At 37.5% G+C, this 21,390-nt stretch overlaps 1 protein-coding gene across 1 annotated transcript in view; it reads left to right on the top strand.

The window, feature by feature from the left end:
• Positions 1 to 2,173: 2,173 nt before the first annotated feature.
• The window catches only part of TBCK (TBC1 domain containing kinase), a gene marked incomplete at its 3' end in the record, with an annotated part of 85,719 nt that continues 66,502 nt past the window's right edge, over positions 2,174 to 21,390 (top strand). Inside the window, exons 1-2 of the mRNA XM_010170203.2 lie at positions 2,174 to 2,403; positions 4,858 to 4,930. Of these exons, the coding sequence (XP_010168505.1) occupies positions 2,211 to 2,403; positions 4,858 to 4,930 (266 nt within the window). The remainder of the gene's footprint in view (positions 2,404 to 4,857; positions 4,931 to 21,390) is intronic.

Here is a 21,390-nt window from a genome sequence, read left to right as displayed (position 1 = left end):
TTTACTTGTGAAGGCAGCTATTGACAGAACTAGTTCTTTTGCATCATCAGAGAGAATTTATTTTCATTACTTTAGTGGATTCCAAAGAATTAGCTCTATAAAAAGAGAACTTGTTTTAATGCATACCTTTTATAATTCTTTATTGATTCCTTTAGGTGGCTGACAAGAATTTGCTTGTCTCATGTCTTCCTTACCAAAGGAAATCTGCAGTTGTCTAGTTGGAAGCATTGTAGGTGGTCTATCTAATTCATCCTTCTAGGCCAAGTGATCTAGAGTACAAGAGTTAAATCTCTTATAATGGTTATTGAATCGATGATATTTAACAATTCTTTTTATTAAAATTCCTTTCTAAATGTCAGCTGAACACAGATACAATGTATTAGAGAAGTACTGTCTAGCAGATTATTTTTCTACAATAGAAATGAAAACATTTCTTACCTGAATAAATATATTGCACACTACGTACTTCACTTTTTATAGACATAATACATCTCACTGTTTGGCATGATTTTACTCTTCCTTCCCTCACTCTGATCATATTAACTTTTTAAAATTTTATTTCAGAGTGATTATTAGAGGACTGTTGTGCCAAGCAAGACTGTAATTAATTCTGTAAATCACAGGTTTTTTTCTTCATGGTTAATATATATTTTCTTTCTGAAGCTGAGTAGTTCATTTGGCAGACATGATGTTTTTTACAAGGTTGTGGATATTATTATAAATACATAGTTAAAGCTTTCCAAGTGGAACTTGCTGCCTGCCAATAAATCTTTGTGCTTGCACTCAGTCCAATTTATGTCTTTCCAATGGAATATTCTAACTTTAAATGGCATTATTGGCATCCTAAAATAAATCACTTCCAAAAAACATTCAATATACATGAGATATGAAAGCATTGTATCTTCAGAAAGAAAACTTTTAATACAAAAATACTACTATAAAAACTCCAGTGCTCAATGCTGTTTCAGATTTATTTTTTTCCTTTCTTAAGTCTGATTCCTTAATGCTATGCATTCATATTTAATATTATCATGTGTATTAGAATTTAAATGTACATATATATCTCATGTCTGTGTTTCTTCAAGGAGAAAAAAAAACCACAAATGAGAGCAGTCTTATATTTGCTTTGGATTTTAGATTGGACTGTATTATTTAAAACAGAAAGTACATTCCCTAATTTCCATTTGTATAGACTTAGTAAATATGTTTGGTATATTAGGATCTCTGTGCAACCTGTTACAGGGTCAGTCTCTAATTTATATTCACAAAAGAAACTTAGTAGTTTTTTACTGGGAATTTTTTGCTGGGAACAAGGTTAATCCCTGAGAGAATAAATAATTATGAAAGGTTCTGTTTCTCTTGTGTGACATTCTCATAAGAGCATAGCTTTTCCTGAAAGCAGCAGGTCAGGCAGAAAGAACAATTTAAAAGTAGCACTTAGCTTCATTAGTGCTCTGCATAATCTTGTTCTTCTTGTTTTTTGTTTCATGAAGCTCCTAACATGAAGGGTCTTTCTGGTTTGAAAGAATTACGTTGGTTTTATACTTTAAGCTTCCCTTGTTATTTCTTTTATGGGCTTCAAATCCTGAGTGTTCTCTCTCCCCTTTACCTGTAGCAACTGTGTATCTGTTTCTACTGATTAGAGTTTATAGTTGCTATTCTGTAGCTGACAGGAGAGCTGGATGTGCTTTCCATCAATGGAAAAACATTCTGTTGATTGTATACACAGATGCCTCCAGACCGCAACATCGCTGGAGTTGAAGTGAGCTGGATGGTACCCTTCTGCACAGGCTCCTTAATGACTCTTTTTTGTTTTGGTTTGGGTTTTTTGTTGTTGTTGTTGTTCTTTTTTTTTTGTTCTATGGCCTCTTATCCCATGTTATGTGGAAGTGCCACCTGCTTCACCATCACAACTTCCAGACCAGAGCTCACTTAAGAGAGTATAGGCTTGGCCTTTTTATCTCTGTTTGTATAGATATCCTGACACACAAGTATGTATGTGTTATGGAAGTTAACATGTACAGAGGGATAATACAGCCTAATGACAGCTCATAGTGTCTCAGTCACCACCTGGATTAGTAGCACTGTTTAGTAAATAACTAGTAAGCTGAGTCACAAGAATCTGTATCTTTTGCACATAAATTTTTACTCTGTGTTCTCTTTTTAGGGAACACAAATTGCTCCAAAGGGCTCAAGATTGTGTGAAAAATATGTTTCCTTTAAAAGACACTGAGATGGGTGCCTCCACCTTCTTTGCCTCAGCTCTGCCTCATGATGTTTGTGGAAGTAATGGCCTTCCTCTGACACCTAACTCCATCAAAATTTTGGGAAGATTTCAAATCCTTAAAACAATCACTCATCCCAGGCTTTGCCAGTATGTTGACATTACCAGAGGTAAACATGGTGAGTACCTGTTGAAAAAGAAAATTTTACAGATGGTTACAGTTATATTTTTGTGACAATATATCTAAAGGTGACTGAGCAGAATATTGCCTTTATAGCACCAGAAAGTGGCTGATTTTCAGTCTCAAAATGACTGTATGCCTTTGCTGTGACTGGCAGTACTGGTGCTTTTGTTTCTTCTCTCCAGAGTCAAGGCAGAGGTTAGTTGTCTGTTGTCTTTTGTTATATGTTATGATAACTGATAAAAGCTAAGAGCTTTCTTCTTTTTATACCTCACTGTAAAAATTCTTGTACTCAATTGCTGTGCCGTGTCTTTGTGTGGGACATTGAAATACGTGTATTTTTGATGCTGAGCTACACCCATGTTCTAATCTTGTGAACATTTTCATGTGACAGTTTTCTCGTACTTGATTTGCAGCTGTTCTTCTCTCAGTTATCTTGTGTCTTGGCTGCAAGCTTTCCTTATTATTATTATATTTTTCTTTATTCTAGTTCTTTAAGATCTCTCCCACTAACAATTACTTTATTCTAGTACAGAATTTTTCGGAACTTATCATGGCTGTTTTTTCTGCTCCAGATGATCTTACTCTGTTACAAGGTCTGCAGGAGTACAGTACGTAATTTCTACAAAAAGGCTGCAACACATGACCATTTAAGCGGTCGCCACCTTTAACTTTTAAATCAACAAGGCTCCCATATCAAAGTGCACTGTATATGTTTGTTTGATTAGCTAGAGTCTTGCAAAGTAGAGCAAATAATTTTTTCAGTAAGGTAAAATTTTCAGTAAGATAGGATGTTTCAGATTTTCAGAAAATGAGAATATTGCCAACTCCAGACACTGAAGAATTCCACGTGGAGGGGTGTTCTTTGTGTGTTTTCATTTGCCCTCAAACTTGTAAATTTTTTGTTTTCTGCAGGCTGGAGATCTAGAAAGTGTATTCATTTTCATCTTGTTTTCACTAGTATGTCTTGAAACGGAAAACTGGATTTTTCTTACAATACTGTTAGGGATGAAAGGTTAAGAAACATTAGCTAACATAACACTTAGTAAATAAAAGAGATGGTTAAATAGGAAAATGTGGCCTTTTTGACAATGAAGAATCAATGAGATGAAGGCTTATGAGCGTGTATAAATATGAAGGAGAAGCATCTTCTGATAATTGAAGTAACTTGAAGGATACCAAATAAAATGTCTAACCATGAATTCAGGAGACTGTTCTGTTCCTGGTGGTTAGAATAGCAGTTAATCACTTTGAGACAGTATGGCAAATTTGGTGGCAAATCCTATCATTGTGATACTGACAGAATTTTTCACTTGTCAATCCTATGCATAGTGATTTAGTATTATTTTTCTTGCAAATGTCAGTTTCTACCCTTATGGAGAAATATGAAAGCAGACTAGGAAAATAATGCAACAAAAGTTAATCAGATGTATGCATTCCTCCCAAAGACCCTCAAAAGGGGAATATGAAAGTAGGAGGAAAACATTCAAACTGATTTTTTTCTTTTTAATTAAGCTACTTGTAAATCTTTGCTAACATTGTAAAAGGCAATCCCAGAATTTTTTCATCCAAAGGAAGCTTAAATGATCTTTTAATTTCTAAAAGGAGAAGTGAAGAGTTGAGTAACAAGCATTTCAGCTGTAATGTTATGACTTGTGTTCCTCGAAGTGGTTTCCTTTTTTATCTTACTGTAACAGTTGTCTTATAAAAATATGTTTGAAATAGTTTAGTTTGATTTGGTTTTGAATCTGATAATTCACTGCTAGCTGTTCCATGAGTAGTGGGAGTAGCAAAGCCCAGCTTCTTTAGGGGTTGTCTCACATCCCCATGTAACATCTTACACCACTGTCTTTTCCTACTTTATAATTGCTGTCTTCAGTGCAACAATTTTTTTGTCTTTTCATCTGTATTCAGAGCCAGCCCATCAATCTTTGGAACATGTGGGACTCCTGCAAGTCCTGTAACTATTTGTTGGGCAAGAATTACTAGAGCTAGTAATGTGCTAGTTGGCCTATCAGGACTGAAACTCCTGTGCTCACTCTGAGTCCTTTTTCTCAAACCTGATGTTACTTTGAGTCTCTCTTTCATCAACCCAGCAACAGATTTCTGCAGATTTGTAGATGTTTATCTTCTTTGAAACTTCTGTTCTTACGTTAAATCTGGCTGACACTGGCTGAAGGGTTTAACGTTTATTAGGAGGTTACTGGGTGGATGAGTTGACAGTGCTTTGCATGAGGAAACAAGAATGATAATCTGCTGTATCTCAGAAATTAAAATGGTGGCAATATCCAGAAGTTGTACATCTTTAACTTTTAATTATATGTAATTTCCCATACAATGTATGTCAAAATACTTTAACATCTGCCAAATAGGTAGACTGAGAAGTCTGTATTCCCATTGTCTCATTTGGATTTTAGTCCTCTTATACTTTTTTTTTTTTTTTCTTCATTAGAGAGACTGGTTGTGGCAGCTGAACACTGTGAAAAGAGTCTGGAAGACTTGCTACGAGAGAGAAAGCCAGTCAGGTAAGGTGTCAAGCTAAACTCAGATCCACTCACCGTAATTTCACATAGCATCTGTGGCAAAGTCACTGGCCTTTTTTTAACTTGTACTGGTTTATATAAATTTTACTCTGATAAAGTTTAACCTTAAGACGTTGTTTATCAGATAAAGATAGGCCTGAAAGAGGGAGTACTTATTTCTGCATGGTTCTAAAAGCTAGAAGAGTTATGAAGAACTTGCTTACAACTGAAATACTTTGTAACCCATAAAATCCTGTCTGTCTTGTAATAGTAGTTTGGGGTTTTCTTTTTAAAAATAAAATCGGACCTATGACAGGATAAGTATCTTCCTAAGAATTAATCTGAAGATTGTATGCCTGCCAGATGCTGAAATACGACTTTCACGAAAAAGGACAGAATTTGGTGTGTGGTTTTTACATGCAGAATTGTATTAATTTATTAACTAGAAAGTGGACATGATGTCAGATTCATATGCCAAGTACTAGTAAGTGATTTGAATTTGGGTTAGTATAGTCACTTCAGGAAGACTTTGGTCAAAACTAAGTCCAAAGGCTGAATGTCAAGAATATTTGCTTTAATACTAGAATGCATAGAATAGTTGAGCTGTATCTTTAAAGAAGCAAACAAACAAATGATATCCCCATCAGACATATAGCTAAAAGTGTTAACTGTAACTTTTAAGTCTGTCACTATTACCTTTGGAGTAAAGAAGTGGTCTCTTGTCCTAAAGAATATGTAACACAGAAAATGTGAAGAGTGGGAGACGAGCAACATTGCTTCCATTTGGGATAGCAAGGCTGATTATTTCCAGAACACACAAATGCATACATAGAAAACACATTTGGAGAAGTCCAAAATCTCTTCATTCTAGTTTCTGAAAAGTTTATATCAAGCATTAGATTTCATCTCTTGATATCCATGCCAGTGTAGAGATGATGATTACTCAGAGAAATAATCGATATTTATGTGTCTTCCTGGTTAACTGCAATTAACATTAGTCATCTCAGGTGGGCTGTGTTTGATAAGGTACTATCTAGACAGACTTCCTTTGGCTAATCCCAAAGTAGATTTGTATAAAGGGAGTAATACTGGATCTGTAGCCTTTTGAGCCTTGCAACCCCTCAATAGGATACTAACTATGTTGTCTGTGAGAGAAATCTAAATGCAAAATGCCCTGTGCTTGTGTGTTAGCTTTTTAAGCTTGTATGACAGCATGTGTTGCAAAGGACTGTAGCTTGAGGAATGTTAGGCAAATATGGCTTCCATTTTTTTTAAGAAAAAATAGAGGAGTATTTAGGTGTAAAGGGCTTTTCACATGGGAAATATATTACAGCCCTTCACCCGGTTTTGCGTGAAGTTCCTATTGTGCAAAGTTCCAGAAATAGTTAAAGCATCAGAATCTCTTTTATTTCCTTTTTCATTCAGTTCTCACACTGTTCTTTGAACATGTGTATCTTGGTGTTAGGCAAGAAGCAGCCCAGACTGTCTGCAGCCTTTTGACTATTTTTGAAAAAAACATGCATATGCATATAGGTATTTTAATTTGCTTTGAACTGCTTGATGCAGTATACCTATATAGATTCTCTGACAACTTCTGTCACAATTTAGTCTTGCCACCTTAGAATTGCAAGGGGCAAGATATCCTTTTCTTTTTGGGGGGGGTGGAATATATTTCTCTGTCCTAATTCTATAAAAAAAACTTTCTCAAGTAACAGTTGTGTTCCATAGGCCCATCCATTGTGCCTCTCTATACTGGCATGTGTTTTTTGAGACCTTTCTAGATAGTTTGCTAACGTATGCAACTTTGGGTTTTTGACATGCTGAGAGAAGTTAGTTTGTGAAAGTTACCTCAGCTGTTTAGGCTGTGGCTCTGTTGTGAGTAGATGCATAAAGCCTGGCTTTATTTTTTCCTCTTGACTTGAGAGACTTTTTACTGAAATAAGTTACTCTGCTATCTGATCTTTCTTTTAATGGGCCAATTGGGATTTCTTCAGGAAGTTGTAACACCTGAGGTATAGGGCTAAAATATAGCCTGTGTGTATGTTCATAGCTTTAGGAGGCATTAGTGATTCACCTTCTGTAAATCACAACTTTTCAGTAGTAGCTAAGAGATAAATTATGTTAACTTCAAATGAAGTTTCTTACAAGACTGACATTTCCCCTCTACTTCTATGTTTTTAATGAAAATAGACATTTTTGGTTCTTCTACGAGACTCATAAATTTCCAGAAATAACTTGAAGGAACCAATTCCCAGTTATTGGTTATGTGATCTGTCTATATCAATTACTTTTAGAAGGAAGTATTTGGCTTTTTCCGTGTGTTCTGATTGTATTGGTCAATCATAGCTGGTTACACATCCAGAGTTGATGTGTATGCTATTGCAATTAATTTTATAAATTGTTTATGGAATGGGAGAAGCTATCCTTCTGGTTTCTAGATTAATTTTCCTTATGCTTGCCAGTAACCCAAGTCCTTTGCACCTGTACCACAAGCTGGTGTAAAATCAGCAGGTTTTATTATGTTAGTGCTGAAATTCAAGACATTACATTATAGACTGTCTGTCTTTCCATACATACTGGAAAACAGGCCATACAGCTGTTTGGTAGTTATTTGCAGTTAATCTTTGCTGAAGTAATGCATCAAGTGTAGCATACATTCCTTGATATATGAATCATATTAAAAAAAAAGAAATGCAGCAGAGTTCTTTGTTCAATTAACCTCAGAGTTTCACCAAGTTTTCTAATTCTAATGAATCAGTTGCACACAGGGGCCGAATACTGGAAATTAGAGCTCTAACCATTTACCTTATTTACTGCACTGTGACAGAGCAGATCATTTTACTGAGCATACCACCAAAAAATTTCTAGAGCTTGGACTTGTGATATATTCAAGAATTCATTCATTACCTAACAATGCTGTGACAACAGTCTCCAGGAATTACAAAAATGGTTTGTCATTGTCCTCAAAGTTAGCATGCTTAAAGGGTAATGCAAGTAAGTGTTTGGTAATTTGTGGCCAGATTACTTTCTCTTCGAGTGATGCTTATTTGGGATCCTAGAAGGAGCATGTGCTGCTGTTGGAACTCTATCAGGTAAATTTCAAGAAATCTCAAATGGATGAAATGAGTCGGCTCTTTGCAGTTCTTACTGGAGGTAACCAGATGCAGAAAAGGAATTTAATACAGCTCTTTAGTTCTGTGTTTTATGCAGAGGATAGCCATGTGGACATCATAACTACAACTAATGCTTCTAAAAGTGACATTAATTCAAATTTTCTTTACTATGATTCCACAGGACATTACAATAACAACAGAGGAGCTCTTTTGGAGTTGTGTGCCACAGGGAACTCATGCTGCAAGCATAGGTAAAGAGTGTTAGGATAGGGTAGATTAAGAATTTTAGGCATTGATGTCCCATATTTTACCAGACCAGTCTCTGTTGTCCTCTTTGTGAGAGATTATAGTCTGGGTCGTTGTTTCCTGTTTGTTTATTCACGATTTATTGTCCTGTTTGTTATTACTCTGAGTCAGAGAAAGTATGCACTTAATTTTAGTTTATAACAGTCACAAAAGTGCAAAATCAGCTCTCTGAAGTACATACAGGAGTCAGTTAAATTTTTAAAGGGCTAGGAATTTATGTACATAGTCAAGCAAAAACAGTAAATACCTGATTTAAGTTCATGATAGTTTACTGCTGTTCAGAGATTTGAAAATGTGTCTCGGTCTGACTGGCTTCCTCTGTGTATTCTTGTGCATTGTAAGGATCTTTTGCTTGTGAATGAATTGAAAATAAATCACAAAAATTATGGTGGGTAGAAGTTTTGTACTTCAGCAGTCTCACTAAGGGTAGTTTTCATGTTTGCAGCAGTCAAAATTTTACTAGATTTTCGAAGTTCCTAGTTATTTTAGCACTGCTGATACCACAGACCAGAATGTAAGATGTGAATTTATTTTTAAGGTTCTCCATCTTTTAAACACATTTACAACTGCTCCTTTGGGATACCTTTTCCAGACAGTGTTAAAGGAGTTATTTTCTCTGCTCCTGTGCTGTTATAATACGAGTTGTGAGCTTTTCCTTTTCTGTCACGCTTGAAGTGTTTCTTCTTTGAAGAAGTTGGTCTGCACTTGCATTCATAATAATAAAAATGCCAGTAAATACTGACATTCAGCAGACTTTTGGCAACTACAGTAGTTTCTGGGTTGGTCTTCAATTTGTGGCTTGGGCATTCTAAGCCTATTCCTTTCTTCAATAAAATATGGTTGTCATATATTTTGAAAGTCATGGTTTTGAAAAACTACTAGTGAACCATTAGAGATACAAGGTATAGTTTGTTATACATGAAACACTTGATGGGAAGCAGACTGTGTCTGCAGCTGTTTACTAGTTTGGAGAAAACATGGTCTGACTGATTTGGATGAGTACATTTTATTTGGCTACATTAAGCAGTTGTCTGCCTATTGATTGGATTAGATTTCTTTACACCATCCTTGCTGTTAACGTGCTTTTGGCAAACTTGAAGTGAAACTACGTTACAGAAGCGACGCAGGGGGGAAAAGCAATTTCTGGGTAGCCAGTGGTTCTTCAAAAATATTTTAAGACAGGTGCAAGTCATCAAAAGGCTGAAGGTTTTACATGGTTTGACTTGAAGAGCTGCATATGACTCGAACTTCAAGGGCTGAGTGTATTCTGCTTTGAATCAAGTCTGTGTTGGAATTTCACCTGAGAAATCCATATGTCATAATGAGGCTGCGTTTAGCAAGGATAAATGATTAAGCAGTAAAATGAAGTAGCATTAATAAACTTAAAATTATTTTTTTCCTAATCGTGTGTGAAGGTCTGTAATTTGGGCATTTAGTGTCTGTAGAGTTTTCCTTTAGTTTCTTGCCAATACTTTACTTCCAAAGCTATGGTGAAAGATGAGCCATTAATCCAGACTTATTTATAAATTGTCCAATGATGCTTTTCTTCATAAATGAGTATTTTTTTTTACTTCTGTAAGTAATTTTTAGTCTGACTGCAAATCTTACTGTAGCATTCCTTTTAGCATAGGTTGTCTCCTGTGATTGCTTTTCCCCTCACAACAAGAAAAGGATTGTTTGGAATGGAAAATGGGTATAGCTTTCATGAGATAATTGAGGTGACCATTATTGCTCTTGATATCTGAATGACCTTTTTAGGTTTGACGAGAATCTTTGCTTGTATAGTTAACTGCAATCTTTGATGGCAGCACAAGGTCATCCCAGAACATGTGTCCATGTCTCCCTTACACGTGAAACATAACAATGTGTGCGTGCTTTTTTTCTTATCGTCCTCTCTTCCAGGAAAAAAAGAAAACAGAAGAATCCTGCTCTTTGAGATTATGATAGTCTCTGCTTCTCGCTATTAAAAAGTAGACATGATGGCTGTATACAACGTAAAGTCTGTAGATGTGGAAAAAGAGCCTTTTGCTCTACTGTGCTTCTTCTGTAGTTGCTTGTAGACACTTCATACAGATTTCCATGCTAAAAGCAGCATTAAAGATGGTGCTCTGAAAATGAGTTATGCTGAGTTAATTGAGAACAAAAGTGGTGGAGAGTTTTGAGTATCTGGTATCTAGTGGAACAGAATGTTGAGTTTCTCTCAAGCAGACCAAATGCCATCCTCAGCGGGAGGGTGGCTTCATCCTGCAGAGATATTTCTGCAAGGAATTGTGTAAGGGTCAGTGTTAAAATTCCATCCTGCGTAAATGAGCAAACTACTATTAATGAGCTAATGAATGAAAAAAAAATGTCAAATTTGTACTGTGCAAATCTTACTGGATTTAAACCACTTTATTAATCTTAATGTTGATTTATGATAGTTGTGTTTAGAATAGAAATTTGCTGTAGACTTGCAAGAACAAGATGTGGTTAGTATATGGTTATTCTAACTTAATACAGTGTTTGACACTTCATCTTGCTTTTAGGAAGGAAAAAAAGGAAGAGCTGACACTCATTAAACTTGCTATACAGTGCATAATTCTAGAAAGGGATTACATTTTTAAAGTGCAAGTTCTTGCAATTGGAACTACTGAGCAATATCTTCAGGGGAGCATTTGGCACTAATTAGGGATCAGACAGCTGGCTCATTTAAATGCATTGATATGTTTGCAAACATTTCTAACGTCATTGTGGTTTGAGATAATTTCTTCTGTGCGTATGGATGTTCTTTCCTTGGGTTCAAGCTCCTCTATTTTACAGTGCAAATAAACCCAGACTTATGCCTTCCTGCATAGAAGCTGCATTATTCCTATAAAGCTTCTACATCACTGTTGTGCCTGACTTTAACCGATAGATTAACAGAACATAATATTATGGGAAACATTGTATAGCCCCCATGTCCCCACCCTGCAATTTTGTGAGCACCATATCATCAGCACAGCGCTAAATTAACTGAATTGCTTGGCTCCTGAACCAACAGGATCTTCAGATGGGCAGATACATGTGGACAGAAGGAACCTGTACTGGGACTGAATATATATGCACTTGAGTGGCTGTTTATAGCTAGACAGATATTGGGGAACTGGAGATTGCTGTGATAGGAGTGGTTAGAAGACTGGCAGCTTAAGCTAGGTTTAAGGTTTAAAACTGTTAATTTCATTCATTAGCAGCACACGTCTTGCTAAAGATTAACCCATGTATGTTATTAATCATCACTGTGTACACAAAACTGTTAGTCTTTAACATATTGTAAATTAGTTGTAAGTATACAATACCATGGAGCTGATGCTGTACAGATAACAGTGGTAGCTGTGGCTTTTGGTGGTTCTTGGAAGTCAAGGTAACTGGACTTGAGAGCTCTTTGAGTGAAGTGAGAACCAGCATGGACTGATATTTCTTCTACTATTATCTAACACTTGATATTTTTATGTTATCACCACTCTCCAGCCCCCCTGCGAGGGATGGTCTCCTGTACTCCCAGCACTGCTTGTTTTGGTTTATGTTTTGCCAGTTATCCATCTTGTGCATTTGGGAGTATGTCCTGCATATTTACAGTCTGCTGTGCTGCTTTTGTTTGGCAACTTTTGTTGTTTGGATTTCTCTTACATGCAACTGTATTCATTTCTATTTGCTCCTTTGGTGATCACATTTCTCATATTTCTTTCAAGGAAATTTAATATTAATTATATTCTGATTATTATATTTCTAATTTGTAGTCACAGGCATTTGCTTTGGCTCCACTTAGGTTTACTGTTACCTCTCTAGATAGGTGTTGCCTGCCTGTTGTGATGATGCATATGTGGGATATAGATCAAAGTGATGCACTTCTAATGCCTTTTAGAATATTAGTTGTTAGCTATGAAATTCCTAACAGCACCATTGCTTATTGGCCTAGTTGCAAAGTCCCTTTGATCACTTGCATTTGCAGACTGTTCTTCTCTTGGAACTCTCTGTTCTGTTTCACTTTTGAGTAGCATCAGTACTATTGGTATAGAGACCCGGGTTTTTTGAGGTAACTACTAAAACGTACCTAGGTATGGCTTTTGCCTTTAGATATTCAGATTTTAATTTTTTTTAAGAAGTATGGTATAGCCAAATTGTTTGTTACAAGAACATTGTTGCAAAGTCTGCTGATCTACAGGAGATGCCTGGCTTTAGGAGAAGAGCTGTGCACTCTTGCAGTTTTTGTTTGTAACTTTAAAAATTCTGTGGCACCTCTATAAAATGGGGATAAGGTCAGGGGCTTAATTAGGATTGTGGCTTGTTGCTAATGCTTAATCATTTCATGTAGGGATGCCTAAAGTGCAGTCTTTCTCTCAAAAGCTGATAAATTTGTAAAGAGATTGCTTTAGTGCGGTTTTAGGAAGTTCTAGGTGTTTTTCCTGCTCAGTTACCATTCCTACTGATATCTGTACTTACTGGGGTTAGTGATTATGTTTGTTTCTTTGAAATTACTTTCCTTTTTTAATGTCATTTATTTTTTAAAAGTTAATTATCTTCTATTGTGTTAGATATGCAGCTACTTTATCAAGACGTAGTCAACAGGCCTGCCCTGCTCTTTCTTTTTTTTCAACTAGCATTGCTTCACAGAACTGAATAACAAAATGAAATTCACAGGAATTAGTAAGAAAAAATCAGTGCTGTCTGGCTGCAAGGACAGCATTATTTATTGTTAGCTAGTCACGATTTCTAGAGGTGTCAGTTCAGTTCATACTGCCACACAGCTGCAATAATGTTAACTGCATTAAAAACTACACTTCATTTTCAGCCTTTCTTTTAAAAATTTTCATTGATTGGATTCTTAATGAGACTTTTCTGATCCACCTGAGGTACCACAGGTAGAATGAGAGAATCCATCTCCTTGTATAAATGAAGTTAGGAACCCATCATTTCTCTTGCAGTGGGAAAAAAAAAATCAGTGTGGCTAACATTAAGCAAAACTCTGTTCTTACACCCACCATAGATATAGGTCTTTCTTAAAAATAAAGTGAAATATGCCATTGTCCATTGTGACTTTAAATGGGAGAAAGTACCCCTATGATCTTAAAATGTCTCCTCAATACTTGTCCCTTAGTTGCAGTAGGGCAGTTGCAGTCTTCCACCCTGGGGTGCTAACCATGTATGCCCTCTGGCTGTGTTGGAAGAAGCTGTGGACAGCTGCAGCTCATGCTTTTCCCCCTGCTTGTGCCCTCTGGTTCTGGGAGTAGGAGTTTGTACAGGAAATCCTGGTGAGGTTGGCAGCTGGCTCAGTTGTGGGCATGGCCTGTGGGCTGGCTCTACTCCCCTTGGCCCACAGTGGTAGAGTGTTTTTGTGGAAACCAGGAGCATAGGTTACCATGGAACAAGATGACGTAAAAAAGCCTTGGATGACCTGTACTAAGAAAAGGAACCTTTCTCAGACTCTCTTTATTAGCAAGTAATGTGATCCAGTAGGAATAGATGTGTAAAGCAAAGTGTGCTCTGCACCTTTTAGGGATGCTGATTCCATATATCTCCAGTCTGCTCTCAACCAAATGCCCATTAGCAGCTGCAGGGCAATAGGCAGGTTCTGGATCCTACCTTGTGGTTCATCTGAAAGGAACTCAGTTCAGTTTGTGTGCTCTGAAACCACTCTGTAAATCAGGTGTGGTAGGAGGGGCTGATCAGGAGGGTATACTTTAAAAGTGTGCTCTGATCTGAACTCAGGTCGTAACGTAGAACTCCTTAAGTTGCCTTGAGCTCTCTGCTGCAAACACAAAACTGAAGGTTGCCATTCTCATTTGTTTAACTTTAAAATAAAGCTCAGTTTTGCATAAGCCGCAGAAAAGCTGTAAGCTGGCTGTACTTAAGTAGTTTATGTATCCCCTTTGATTATCAAAATAACCTGTAGAGTCAAGTCTCTCCTCTTTTTGTCTTAGTTGCTCAGAATTCCTAACAGATATAATTTGTTTTCAAAGATGGAATAGTTACTTTCAGTGCTGAGTGAAACAAGGGAAGCTAGAAGTTGTAGGATGTAGTCCTTGTTTTACTTTATATTCATAGAATTACAGGTAAGGTACTGAAAGCAGATGAAAATAGTCGGTTCTTGTAAGAATTTGTGTGTGTTTGTGTGTACTGCTTGGGGAAAAAATAATAATTTTCCCTATATATCCTCAGGCACCTCTACATATTCTTCAGTTTTAAATATGATACCTGTGATGTTGCTCACTTTTGTGTTCTGAGCCACTATAAGATGGCATAATCTTTATAGGCTTCATGTTGCTCACTTTTGTGTTCTGAGCCACTATAATAAGATGGCATAATCTTTATAGGCTTCACACAAGTTTTTAAAATTCTGAACACTTGTTCTTATGTTATTTTCTTGACCATTTGCTACCATAGAAAACCTTTTTGTGTGGGGTGAGGTTTTTTTAACAGAATAATAATGCCTACATTCAATGTAGACATCCTTCTCCCCACCTGAGAATTCTTGCACAATAGTCACAAGATCATCTTTAATCTCTGCAGGAGATTGTTCCTTGACTACTTCTTGAACTAAATTATGTGTGCAAGAAGACTGTTCTGCTCAGAGAAACTAAATTCTTAAAGGGAGCTCAGTTCTTCTGCTTCTAGGTATCTGAAGAAGAGGAGCTCTCTGTTTTTCTCATGGTCTGAGTGTTCTGAGAATTTTTTTAGGTTTTTCTGCACTGGAAAGTGATTTTGGACTTTTTTTAATCCTCAAACAAAGGGAAAAAATGTTGTATTTATTCAGGGACAGAAGACATAGTGTTGAGAATCCCATTGCTACTAACGTTTTCTTTCTTAACCACATTACTCAGTAATTCATAATACATGATCTTTGAATTCAGACAGTATTTGTATTCAGACAAGCTCCAGATCATGGAGCAGATACTCCTAGAAACTATGCTAAGGCACATGGAGAATGAGAAGATGATTGGTGACAACCAACATGGCTTCACCAAGGGCAAATCGTGCCTGACCAATCTGGTGGCCTTTTATGACGGGGTTGCAATATTGGTGAAGGGAAGAGCAGCTGATGTCATCTACCTGGACTTCTGCAAGGCATTTGACACTGTCTTGCGTGGCATCCTTATCTCTAAATTGGAAACATGTGGGTTTGATGGATGGACCACTCGGTGGATAAGGAATTGGCTGGATGGCCGCACTCAAAGAGTTGTGGTCAACAGCTCAAAGTCCGGGTAGAAACCAGTGACGAGTGGTGTCCCTCAAGGGTTGGTACTAGGGCCAGTGCTGTTCAACATCTTTGTCACATGAAAAGTCCCTTATCAAAAGTCCCTCCCCAGCTTTCTTGTAGGCCCCTTCAGGTATTGGGAGGCCGCTATAAGATCTCCCAAGAGCCTTCTCTTCTCCAGGCTGAACAGCCCCAACTCTCTCAGCCTGTCCTCACAGGAGAGGTGCTCCAGCCCTTGGATCATCCTTCTGGCCTCCTCTGGACTCGTTCTGGCTGGTCCATGTCTCTCTTGTGTTGGGGGCTCCAGAACTGGACACAGTACTCCAGGTGGGGCCTCACGAGAGTGGAGCAGAGTGGGAGAATCACCTCCCTTGACCTGCTGGACACGCTTCTCTTGATGCAGCCCAGGATAGGGTTATTGGCCTTCTGGGCTGCAAGCGCACATTGCCGGCTCATGTTGAGCTTCTCGTCCACCACCACTTCCAAGTCCTTCTCTTCAGAGCTGGTCTCAAGCCACTCATTGTCCAGCCTGTATTTGTGATTGGGGTTGCTTTTGGTGCCTGAGTATGAGAGCTGGACTTCCAAGAGCTCAACTCTCTGTTCTCTTCCAGCATAGTGAAGAGTGGCACATCTGTCCAAGGTGGGAGAGGTTCAAAGATAAGGAAAACACTGGATTGTGCAGTACCTGCTTGCTCTGGGATTAACTTATGTTTGGCTTCCAGACATAACCGAAGTTTGTGCAAGCTTATGATAAAATATGAAGTCAGACATGTGAACTCTGAAATCTCATTTTTCTCCTGTTCTTGTAATTTTATCAAAGTTGATAAACAAGTAGTACAAACCAACTTCATCTGTTGTTATAGAGAATGCTTCTATCTGGATATTCCCCAATTCATTTATTTCAATGCATACATTTCCTATAAACCAAGAACTGTATAATATGGGAATGAAAGCCCCTCTTGAAAGATGACCAAAAGCTTTGTTTCCAAATAAAGTAGCTTTAACTTTTTCTTCTTGTGAATAATGTCACTGAGCAAAAACTTCTTAGAAAGCTTCCTCTTAGCAGTGATATTTCAAAATAACTCTTCTGCTCGGAGTTGAAAGTATGAGAAGGCCTTAAGTCTTGCAATAACATGGTTGCCTAGTTGTTCTTAAGAGCAAATGTAGATTATGACCTGCTCCCCATCAGAATGAAAACTTCTAAGTGTTGCTGTCTTGGTGTTTATTTCTGAAGAAATCTTGCTGTGACACTGATCTTTGTAGCAGAGAATCCTCAGCCCTAATAAAACCACAATTGTCTTTGTAAAGTGGATGTAAGGTTACAGCTTCCAGTTTGTGAGGCCTGAGTTCCGTCTGGATAAAGACAGTGGTAGTAGCAGGTGAAGAATCTTCTGTCATCCTGTTGAGCTAAACCTGAATGGTAAGTTCAGGGTGAAAAGAGGCTGCATACCTTGAGCATATGAACATTAGTTTTATTAAGATGGTGTTTCAAACATACAGTCTAAGGTGGCCCACTGATACTATTCTTTCATGTGTACGTGTTGTGCCTTTGATTAATAAAATGTTTTCCTTCTGGCCTTGGTGTATAGAAGGAAGCTGCACTACGTTAACTGTAGCACAGTAAGGCGATTCTGGTAATATCCTCCCACCCACCCCACTTCCCTTTTTTCCTGGCAAAGACCGTACTAGCAAACTCTGTGCAGTATTACCTCTTTTCTTAATGGGAGGAGGCAGAAAAGCAGTGATGAAAATAATCAGCAGTATCCTGTCAGCAAACCTTTGAAAAGCAGTAATTTTGAGTGACTAAGGCAAATAGTACTGAAACTTGCTGACTTTACAGAATTACTGCTGAACAAGCACATGGTAGTGTCTATTTTAAGTGCAGTATTGAAAACTTTCAGTAACTATTGGATATTCATTGGGTGCACTAACAACACAGGATGGGCAGTTTTGGTTAATTACTATAATTTCTGATAACTCTGTTGGTTCAATTAGAAATTAATGCCTGGGCATTAAACACTATTTTTGTTTCTTGGTGGGGATTCAGTAATCATTAAAGGTATCATCTGATTAGAAACAAGAAGAGTGGAAATCACATTTTAAAAATCTTTATGGTGAATGATTGTGGTGACTATAAAAAAAAAAATTATTATGCTCTTCCCCTTGAAAGTGCACTTTAAACATGCTTGGCGTCAACATAGTTTTGCCATAATTGACATTAGGTCAACACTTAAAAATTATACTTTGAAAAACCCCTTTACATTACACTATGTAATTGAAAGTACAAAATGTAATATAAGCTTTTTTAAAAAGTATAATTTTTTCTTAAATCATTAATATATTTTTGAGGGAAAAATATGGAAGAATTGTGTTCTGAAAATTTAGTCTGATTGAAGTAACCATTTTATGTTAGTAATAGTCTCAAAACATCTGTAGTGGTAGAAAAGAATAATAGACCAAATAATGTTCTATTAGGTGAATGCTGGATAGAGATTCCCAACTGAAAATAGGATTTTGGTGTAGAGAGTGCATTAACTGATACCTGGATTTGATAGTCTAACGTGCCAGCTTCAGCCATTAGAAACAATGTCTTCACGTGTGTGTGAAGCATACAGACGTGAGAACTTCCCCTTTTGTTCATTGGTTTGAAGGGGGTTTTCAAGGATTTGACCCTTAAAATATCTGAGCTCTCAGATATGAGGGTATTCCAGATCTCCACAGCCTTCTGTTTGTATGGAAGTTGCTAAGTGTGTTAACTGAATCTTAACTTTTCTGATGTAAAAGTGATATCAAAACAAGAAGAATAATTCTTGCTCTTCATCTTTGTTGTTTATGTTCCTCAGAGTTTCTTTGAAGGAAAGGGAAATAGATTTCTTCAACTTCTTCAACTTTCCTGCATTACAAAAATCCTGAATCTGTTGAGTTGTGCTTCAGCAAAATTTCTCAGCAGTGCAATTCCGTGATGAGCTAGGTGAAGAGTAGCTGGCTGAGGGATAATGAAAATGTTTTGTGGAACACCTTGTTTTGGTGCTTGATACCCACTTTCCCGAGTCTGTAACCACCTTTTATACTGTCACGTATGCTGAAAGGATGTGCTGGCATTAGTGAGTTACAGGGATCACATGGACTTTGAAATGTGTAGTATTCTTTTTCTGTAACTATTTACTCAAAGTCACTGTTGCCAACCCTTGCCATTACATTGTAACAAAAATTTTGTGGATTTTAACCACCAAGTTAATACAGTTTGATCACTTAGATGTGATTACTTCAGAATATTTCTTTATCTTTGAGAGGAAAATCTTACCTATATAGCTGAAAACATGAACTTCTGTAATCCTTCCCATCCTCTCCCTGTAGTAGTAGAACTATTCTTTTTGAAGCCAGCCTCATGAGTGTGTGGACCTGGTGTCTGCTTTTTTTTAATTATTTATTTCCTAGTCATTCTGAGTCAGACATCTACCTTTTCTAATGTTTCCTATGTGCGATAGTTTAACTTAGCTGGCAGCCAAACAAGACACAGTCACTCACAGCTTCCCTTTCCTTTCCCCCTTCCCACCTCCCACCCAGGGAATCGGGGAGAGAATTGGAGGGGTAAAGATGAGGAGACTTGTAGGTTGAGATAAGAACAATTTAATAATTAGAGTAAAATAGAATTAAAATAATAAGAATAATAAGAGTAATAATGATAACAACTATCTGTATATATATGAGTGATGCACAGTACAATTAATCACCACCCGCTGATAACGATCCTGGAGGAGCAAAAAGGAACCCCAAAACCAAAATCGCAATCCTGGAAAAGCGAGTCCAAGAGAATCCCCCCCTTTCCGGTCAGCCCCAGTTAACATACTGAACATGACGTAATATGATATGGAATTATCTTACTGGCATATCCAACTGTCAGTTCTGGGTTTTACTATCTACTATATTTTTCTTCTCCACTCCCCCCTTCTGGTTCTCTCTTCTTGCAAACTGCCCAAGCACAGTGTCCTTGTAGTTATCAACATTTTGTTCTCATAACAGTCCTCACTGAAACCAAAACACGGTGCTTTCTAGCTAAGAAAAATTAATCCTATCCAAGCAAAAATCAGGACGCTATGGTATGAAGTTCACCGAATCACAGAATGTTGGGGATTGGAAGGGACCTCGAAAGATCATCTAGTCCAATCCCCCTGCCGGAGCAAGAATCTAAATGATCTCACACAGGAAGGCATCCAGGCGGGTCTTGAATGTCTCCAGAGAAGGAGACTCCACAACCTCCCTGGGCAGCATGTTCCAGTGCTGTAAAGTTTCTTCTCAAGTTTAAGCAGAACCTCCTGTGTTCCAGCTTGCACCCATTGCCCCTTGTCCTATCATTGGTTGTCACCAAGAAGAGTCTAGCTCCATCCTTGTGACACTCACCCTTTATATATTTATAAACATTAATAAAGTCACCCCCTCAGTCTCCTCCAAGCTAAAGAGACCCAGCTCCCTCAGCCTTTCCTCATAAGGGAGATGCTCCACTCCCTTAATCATCTTTGTGGCTCTGCACTGGACTCTCCCTGTCCTTCTTGAACTGAGGGATCCAGAACTGGACACAATACTCCAGATGCAGCCTCACCAGTTGTTGGGTTTGTTTTCATACCAAAGGTTATGGTGAAAAATCCAAACCCATTATTTTGTTTTACCCCCAGCTCTCCAAAATGAGATAATTTAGATGTGATCTTTGCTAGGTCTATTACTTTTTCAGTCATCTATTTTCTATTTAAACATGTAATATTAGGTGTTAATTTTGAGAAGATTGTTAGTATGTAAGAACAGGACAGGATTTGGGAAGCAGGACAAGTTTGCTTGCTACAAAAGTCACTTTCAGACTTATTATGGACAAAAACATCGGGTCTGAGCCACATGCTGATCTATAGTTGCCAGTTGGCATTTTGGCATGCAAACAGCACCTCCTTTTCAGATACATCTTTTACTTTAACATGGAGGAAGGTAGGGAAATAGACATTGCCTACTCTGTGACCCTTTGTCAGGCATCTTTAAAAGTCACTTTTCCTTCAATGACTGTGTGGTTTAAGGCTCTGGTAATACTAATACTTGTAACATTTACTGCATAGTAAATGTTTGATAGACAAATGTCAAAGCTTCTAGAGAGCTAAAACTTAACATTCCCTATGCCTAGAAATTTAGATGCTAGCATGTTCAGATACAAAGAAATGATAGCCAGTGCCTAGAGCATGGGGATTTGATGCCTGGTTTGGAACTAACTTAAAAAGACACCCCTAAGCAGCTGAAGATCTCATTTAGTACCTTTTATTGTAAAGGAACAGCATCCTAGCTGCAGTTAATTCCCTTATTTGCTTTTTATATGTCATCTGATTCGTTTCCTGAGTCTGTCAGATTGTGATAGACCTTGCCAGGGTTGTTGAACACAAAATGTGTGGTCTTTTAAAGGTGCGTGTATTTGTTCAGAGGAAGTCCAAAAGAAAGACATTTTGTGTGTGTGTGAGATGTGTTGATTCCTTTAGTGAAGTGTTGTCAATGTGACATATGATACATGTATATAATGCTATAAAGTTCTTTATTGTATATTGTGAGGTCATTGTCTTGGTTTTAATCTCATTAGCTCTTGTTCTCTTATTGTCACCTGTCCATCTAGTGCTATTGTGTTAGTTATCTCAGAATGTCTAGTCTGTGACAAGAATGCGGAGTCTGTAATCTGGTTTTAAATGAGGGCTACTTTATCTGATCTTTACAAGTGGTGATTGAAATTTTGTTTATTTTGCTGCACTTTTTGGTCCAATGACATGTATCATTATTATATCTTTTACATATGAGCCAGCTGAGGCGAA

Source organism: Antrostomus carolinensis, unplaced genomic scaffold (genome assembly GCF_000700745.2).
Source record: "Antrostomus carolinensis isolate BGI_N321 unplaced genomic scaffold, ASM70074v2 scaffold5076, whole genome shotgun sequence".
Taxonomy (NCBI): domain Eukaryota; kingdom Metazoa; phylum Chordata; class Aves; order Caprimulgiformes; family Caprimulgidae; genus Antrostomus; species Antrostomus carolinensis.
The sequence above is the reverse complement of the archived record's forward strand: the minus strand, read 5'-3'. Positions and strand labels throughout refer to the sequence as shown.